This window comes from Sinocyclocheilus rhinocerous, unplaced genomic scaffold (assembly GCF_001515625.1).
Source record: "Sinocyclocheilus rhinocerous isolate Xijiao unplaced genomic scaffold, SAMN03320098_v1.1 scaffold6053, whole genome shotgun sequence".
In the NCBI taxonomy this organism is placed as follows: Eukaryota; Metazoa; Chordata; class Actinopteri; order Cypriniformes; family Cyprinidae; genus Sinocyclocheilus; species Sinocyclocheilus rhinocerous.
The window spans coordinates 54,483-62,282 of NW_015655770.1; the positions used below are offsets into that span (position 1 = coordinate 54,483).

Consider the following 7,800-nt stretch of genomic DNA (forward strand, 5'->3'; position numbering starts at 1 on the left):
GCAGCATACAGCTGTGTTGTGCATTTTGACCAGTTGATGGGAAAAGTATTCTTAAAATGCATTCAAAAATCGGAATAATTTGTAATATATAATTATTCACGGTATTTAGAAGTGCCCACGATAACAATATCGTGCATATTCATTACCGTGATATATCGCATTACCGAATACCGGCACAAGTCTAATCGCGAACGATTTCTTCGATTTCAGAAGTGCGCAATAAAATCGTCTGCGATTTAAAAAAAAGTATTTTTTTGTTTTGTTTTGTTTTTTCGCGCGTAACTTGTCAGTGAACTACGGCTCTGTGTAGTAAATGCTGCTCCATCTGAAAGCACGTGATGATGATTTCCTGCTGATTACAGAACCGGCTTTTTTAACAAAATGCGCATGACAATCGCATTCGATTAATCGTGCAGCCCTAATGTCTTCAACACAAAACTTTTCAAAAACACAAAGGAAAATTGACGAGGGTGAAGGTTTAGCTGGCTATCATGGTCCTGTTAGCCCTCTATCTGCATCATTATCAGGGCAAAAGGCATCTCGATTGACGACTGTTTGCGGTCTATTCTGGCTAAATATATTTTTGAAACCTTAGCAATTTGCATACTGTTTGCATTATGCTGTAACTCATATTTCACTAGTGCTCAGTTCTTTCCCAAGCGTTCAGTATATCCGATCATCTGCTTCCTTTGAACGGACAAACAGGGTTGCATTGGCCCTCAGAAACGGGAAATGTTTTCTGGGGACTTTCTGCTGATGTCTAATGCATCATTTCCTTTCGTTTGCAGGTGTAATTGAAGCAGGTCTTAAGATGCTGCTCTCTTTGGGGATGCTGATGCTCTCGGCCACACAGATTTACACCATTTTCACGGTTCAGATATTCGCCTTCCTCAATCTGCTGCCCGTGGAGGCCGATATATCAGCTGTACGTTTCTGACACGTGTGCAGCAACAGTAAATTGATATGCAACATTTAAACACATGGTTGCCGGACAGTAATTCATGGTTGCGTTTGTTTTTCAGTATTCATTTGACAACAAAACAGAGAACTTTGATGACTTGCCAGCTCGATTTGGCTACAGGCTGCCCAGTGAAGGACTAAAGGTGAGTTAGCTATTTTGATGAAAGACACAGTATCTTTAAAAAAAAAAATAAAAAAAAAGGGTTTTCTGACTATTATACAGTTGGTCTGTTCCAAACCCTAATGATCTGCCTTTATTTTGCTTTAGCTTGATTGTTTTTAAAACGAGTAAAGCAGATTCACTGTTGGAGTCTGTAAAGTTTGTGGTTTATTAAAAATGCAAAGGTAAAACATGACGTTTGTGCCTGATAAGTGTGTTTTGATAATTACATAATTGCATAATTATGCATATTACATAAATAATCATGATGGTTATACTGATTACAGAACCGGCTTTTTTAACAAAATTCGCATGACAATCGCATTCGATTAATCGTGCAGCCCTAGTACCTGCTCACGATCATAAAGCTATTGAGTCAGTCCTATCTTCTTTTTGACCATCGTCACATTGTCTTCTCCTTCCGCAGTGCCGTTCGATGCTGGTGTCAGGTTCAGCTGCCTGGAAGCCCAGCTTTAGCGTCAGTTACCGATCTGCTTCAGAGATTGGAAACGCATGAGGACGGGCTGGTGGAGGCCATGAGGAAAGCCCAGCAGAGGCCTCCACCTAGTGTGACTGAGATGGTGGATGACATGAAGGACCTAAATGTGGAGCAAAGGAACCAAGGGGGAGAATCTAGGTGCTCAAACAATGGGGACTGTTGTGGGAGAGATGGAGCGAATAATGACTGCTGTGGAAATGTCAGAGGCGTGAGTGAAGATTCACCAAGAACTCTTTGCCAGGGTTCTTTCTCTACAGGAGAGAGTTTGAAACAGCTGCTAAAGTGTTGCTTGGACTTGATAACAGAACTGGGGCTTCCTGAAGAACTAAAACTTCACATTCAGCAGCTCATACACACTTGAAGTGGATCCACTGCAGCAGAGTGTCTGAATAACATCCTGTGTGGGCAAGAAACAAGCAAATTCCAGGAAAGAAAATAAGCCTGTGCATTAGTTGACTCAAATTGATAGTGTATTTAAGGGGATTTTTTTTTTCCATTTCATTGCTGTGATTCTATTGAACTGCACTTTTTGCTGGATTAGTACCACAACACTAAACAATTTAATACGCTTTTATATAATATATGATTTAAAGTGTACTTATGCCACTTATTGAATCCAATGCACCTGTTTTTGATTGAAAATTACAGTTTCAAAACAAAAGTGAATTCTTTCCAGTGTACCTCCATCTATTTATTTTTTATCAAACTTTTTCACACATTTAACATATGTTTTGTAAAGATATGCATAGGGATGGAACGATTACCGGTTTCACGATAAATCACGATTAAATGCCCTGACAGTTAGTATTATCGTTTAAAATTGAATTATCATCAAAACCGTATTTCATTATTGCGATTTTGAAAACTCGCGGTAAATCCTGTCCTGCCAGCATCAGTCTGACGCAGAAGCAGCATGCAGTGTTGCTGTTGTTTTTTGCACGAGAGGAAATGGCGGAAGGCAGTGACAGCGCTCGGGAGATTTTTCAGCCATCTAAGAGAACCAAATCGGTGGTCTGGTATTACCTGGTGACCTCCAGTCATTTGTAATAATTGCGGAGGTTGTCTGTGATCTTTATTTGTTGTTTGTTGATTTTCAAATATAAAACTTATTGAAATGTTTTCAGTGTGTGTATCAGTTCTTTTTGAACATGTTCATCTAATTTTAACACAACCGTGATATTGATAATCGTGATAACTTTGGTCACTATAATCGTGATATGAAATTTTCATACCGTTACATCCCTAGATATGCATTAACTTTGTAATGTGATATGTCAATACCACTGTGCATAATGAGCTGTAACCTAATTGAGTGAGTTTACATTTACCACCAAATAAAAGCTATTTATTTAATCAGTTTATGTAACTACTTATTTATCTTAAGTTAATTTGAGGCATTTAGATAAATATGATCTATGTATGTAAACATAAAGCTTTAGCTATGTAAACAGTAGCTTTAGCATGGCATGATTTGGATATTACCGGTATGTCACTAAGTAGGCACACAGTTTCTAACTGGTTTATTGTAATGGTTTTATCTCTTATCTCTGTTATAAATCAGGAGTAAACTACCAACACTTATGTTTCAAGATGCAACTTTGAGAACTGTAATCAGTCAGAGCAAGTGGGCTGCCCTGATGAAAAGTGTGCGTAATTGTTGTATTGAATGTGCACTTGTAGTGTACTTCAAATATTAAAAGTATATTTAAAATGTATTCACAATAATAATGAAATTAAAGACTACATAAGTGTACTTAGAGTACACATTTATGACTGTTTCATGACACTTGTGTACACTTTTAAAAAGTGTAAGTTCATTTTAAATAATTGTTTTAATCTTTTATGCTTTGAGTAATTGCATTGAAATTTAAACTAATAAATTTTTATTTAATTGCATATAAACGTCCAAAAACAATTAAGTGTCCAAAAACATTACATTGTGTTCACACTGAAGTTTAATTTATGTATTTGAGTATGTTAATTAATTCTGTAATAAGCTTTCTTTTTAGAAGTATGCAAAAGTGCACTACTTTTTCACAAGGGTGGATAAAGCAGCTATCATGACTTGGCTATGTTTAGACAGACTGGGTTAATGCAGGTTCAAGATAGTTGTGTACTGTGTTGATGTGCTGCTAATGGATCAGATTTCACTACATTCCTTTAATCTGAGACCATGCACTGCCATCTTCAAGTGCAATGAAGGAAGAACAGGAGCGAATAAAATAAATTAAAACACTCTATGGCTTTACTTTTCAGCATCTTTTTGGCTCATTAAAAGCACGTTATTAGACAAGAAACGATATTATAAGTAGAGAAACTTGACGTTCACGGTTTCCTGTGGGGAGTATATTCATAGACGGAAAGTGAAACTACAGACGGTCATTAATACTCGTCGATCTTCCTGGAAGCAAAAAGTGGTCGTCTGTCTTGACAAGCAAATGGAGAACTCTTCACATTTAGGTAGGAATTTAGATATTTGAGTATTTCAAAATTCATGCCATACAAAGTTTGGCGATCTGAAGTATCGATTAATGTAACACGCAGTGGTGTTGACAGTTCACGTGTGCTTATGCTGGCTCATTCAATATCGCTGAGCTTGGGAATCTAAATTAAATACATTCGGTTTGTTAAAGGAATATTTTATACCTCTGTTTTAGGGAAATAATGCTTTATTGAATATACTTACATGTAGGACAGAGTGTTGCAATAGTGGTAAACAATGTCATCATTCTGAGTGCTGTGGACACTTGTGCCTTGCGCCGCAAAACAACCTCAGTCACATGCGTAATAATGTACAAACAAAAACTCATCAATGCACAAAGATTAATATACTGTACGGAACATTACATGGAAAACTAAAAAAATAGTTTTAAAGTAACCATAAAATTGGAAGTCAATTTGTGTATCAACTGGCCTTCTGAAATAGCTGTACTGAAGGATTTAAAAAGTAATCAAAATCAAATAGAAAACTAGAAGTCATATTGATATAAACGGCATGTTTATATTTCGTGTCATTCTGGCTCATGACTTGCCTTGCGCAAGGATGGCACAGTTACTGTTATAAAAAAATAATATACCTATTGAAGTTATGTAAGAAAGTATATTGTGAAATATTTTGTGATATTATGTGTTTTAACTAAAAACTTAAGTTTGAATTTGCTCTTGGATTTTTACTGTATTGTCAAAGATATTCAGCAAAGAATGGAAACTCCCTAACAAAAATGTACCTTACTAGGGATTTTAATTCATTCCACTGACTCGTTTACATTGACATTTACATGTAATAATTTAGCAGGCACTTTTATCTTAAGCGACTTACTAATTAAGATAATAGAAGCAATTAAAAAACGAAAGGATAACAATATGTAAGTGCTGTGACAAGTCCAGGTTAGTCTAACACAGAAGGCGCTACTATTAAAAAGATGTGTCTAAAGCCTCGGGTTGAGTTAGGTTGGTCATTCCACCAGCAGGGAACAGTCAAGGTAAAGGTCACAGGTAGAAAGCACATAAGCTTGAAGTAGTGTGTTTAGGTATAGTGGTGCAGAGCCAGTGGTTGTTTTGTAGGCAAACATCAGTGCCTTGAATTTGATGCGAGTGGCTATTGGCAACCAATGCAAAATGATGAAGAGGTGTGACATGCCACTTTTGCTGCTGCATTATGGATCAGTTCCAGAGGTTTGAAAGTACATGCTGGAAGGCCTGCCAAAACAGCATTACAATAGTCAAGCCTGGATAGAACAAAAGCTTGGACAAGGAGTTAACTGATCACCAGTTACAACTGCAAAGTTCCAGGTTGTCCTGGAAGGAGTTATGGTTGATGCGTCTAGTTGGAAGGAGAAGTTGTGGTGAAGTGTTGGGTTGGCGGATACCACAAGAAGTTCTGTCATACTAAAGTTGAGTTGAGGGTTATGGCCCTTCATCCTGCAAGAAATGCCTGTCAGGCAGGCTGAGGTGTGAGCAACTACTGTTGGATCATCTGGGCTGGAATGAGAAGTAGAGTTCTGTCATCACCATAGCAGTGATTGGAAAAGCCATGTTTCTGAATTACAGATGACATGTAGATGAAGAAGAAAAGTGGTCCAAGTACTGAGCCTTGAGGCACCCCAGTAGTTAGATGTTGTGGCTTAGACATCTCACCCCTCCAAGACACCCTGAAGGGCCTGGTGGTTAACTGTCAAAAGCAACAGACAGATCCAGCAAGATGAGTACTGATGTTTTGGAAGTGAGTGCGAGTGAGCAAATTCACTGAGGGTGCCTCGATAATGACTACTATTTCTTTGGAAACCACTACAAATGGCCTACCCCTCAAATAGGGCACAGAGTCCAGAGTCAATGGAAACGGAAATGGAAAAAGTCTTACAGAGTGCACTAGTGCCCGACAACTTTTTCAGTTGTTTTGGTTTTGGGAAAAATTTTCCAATAAGGATTTTAAAGAGTTATAAGCCATGAATTACTATAGGCTAGTGCTATAGGCTATGTCTTTGAAGACAATAAAACAATTCATAATTGTTGACTCAAACAGTTAAGCGTGTCAAAATGAATAGAATTCCGTGAATGAAGAAGGAATCAATGCATGGAAGTGAACAAGAAGGATTTGTTAACTTAAAATATTTGTTCAACAACACCTGTTCAACCATAACATAGTCTCCATAATTACTACAGTTATTGTTATTACTATAAAATTACAATTTGTTAATACAAGATGATCCCCTAAATGTAAGAAGCTTTTAGAGTTTTACGTTTTTTTTTTGTTGTTGTTTTTTTTAAAACTTTTTTTATTTCATGCAACTTGTGTCTTTAGATGAAGAAATGGCATATTCAATGCTCATGTGGGACTTTGTGTTTGTTTTCAATCTGCAGGTTTGAGCAGATGACCAGATACTCAGAAGTGCAGTTTATGGTCAGCTCCTATAGATACACATTATTACAGATACACGTTATTTACAGACACTGCTCAAATGTATTGGTACGAGGCATGTAGAATTTTGTCTGGAGAAATAATATTTGTATATGGCTAGCCCTCTGGAAGTGGAAGCGGCTTGCTTTAGATAACTGAACATCCTTTGGTCTGAACTTAAACCCAGAGAAGTGGATTTATTGAAAGCTATCACTGCAGCCTGTGCCAACATGGGGAACATATGGGATTGTTGTGGACGAAAAAACCCTTGTGACCATACAGAGGATGAGACTAAAGGTTTACTGCACAGCTCTGAATCAAAGACATCAACTAAGACAGGAACGGATGTCTGCACCAGTCCAACTTCAGATGAAGAGCACAGGTAAAGTTAATGATTGACTTTTTAACTAACGTGTCATGAAACAGAACTATTGTGACTTATCTCTGAATGAAACGACTTCTTGAGTGAGACTAAATGAAGTGTGGGACCTGATTTTGTCAATCTGGAATTGATTGGATCTTTGGATCATTAGTCATTTGCTAATTGCTACTATCTCATGTGAGTGACAGTGAAAGTCCCAATGGATTCGAAATTTAAATTTCGTGACTTTTAGTTCATATCTGTTATGAGTTTCATAGCGTAAAGCATCCTCTCCAGTACAAAAAGAGCACTTATTTAACCAAGCTACCAAAATGGCTCATTTGGATGTTGTGGAATTTGTATTGTTACCTGTATACATTGGACACAAGCAGCATGTTGCATCAAAAGCAAATGATATAATCACTGACGCTGTGTACACTTGATACAGTATACAGATGCCCATTCAATTTCTGACATACTCCACATGCTTGAGTCAGCTAACATCAGGACAAATGGAAGAGGAAAAAATTTTCGCTTTGATGCATCCAATTTAAACTTGTTTGTACAGTCTTCAGAAAGACCTCAGTTTCAGGAACAAGTGGATGGTTTATTTTTAATAATATCCCGGATCACGCATTTGACTGCAGTCCACTTACAATGTCATTTTGACACCTTGAATTAAACAGGGTGCTTTTGGACTGGAACTTTAAAGGAACACTCCACTATTTTTGAAAATAGCCTCATTTTCTAACTCCCCTAGAGTTAAACAGTTGAGTTTTACCGTTTTCGAATCCATTCAGCCGATCTCTGGGTCTGGCAGTAGCACTTTTAGCTGTAGCTTAGCATAGATCATTGAATCTGATTAAACCGTTAGCATCTCGCTCAAAAATGACCAAAGAGTTTCTATATTTTTCCTATTTAAA

General features: G+C 37.3%; 2 protein-coding genes across 2 annotated transcripts in view; both read left to right on the top strand.

The window, feature by feature from the left end:
- LOC107718923 (yae1 domain-containing protein 1-like) overlaps positions 1 to 2,378 on the top strand; it is a 4,923-nt gene extending 2,545 nt beyond the window's left edge. The window contains exon 4 of the mRNA XM_016526168.1: positions 1,548 to 2,378. Within this exon, the coding sequence (XP_016381654.1) occupies positions 1,548 to 1,980 (433 nt within the window). The 3' untranslated portion in view covers positions 1,981 to 2,378. The remainder of the gene's footprint in view (positions 1 to 1,547) is intronic.
- Positions 2,379 to 3,653: 1,275 nt separating this feature from the next.
- The window catches only part of LOC107718922 (uncharacterized), a gene marked incomplete at its 3' end in the record, with an annotated part of 6,059 nt that continues 1,912 nt past the window's right edge, over positions 3,654 to 7,800 (top strand). The window contains exons 1-2 of the mRNA XM_016526167.1: positions 3,654 to 4,079; positions 6,480 to 6,898. Of these exons, the coding sequence (XP_016381653.1) occupies positions 6,747 to 6,898 (152 nt within the window). The remainder of the gene's footprint in view (positions 4,080 to 6,479; positions 6,899 to 7,800) is intronic.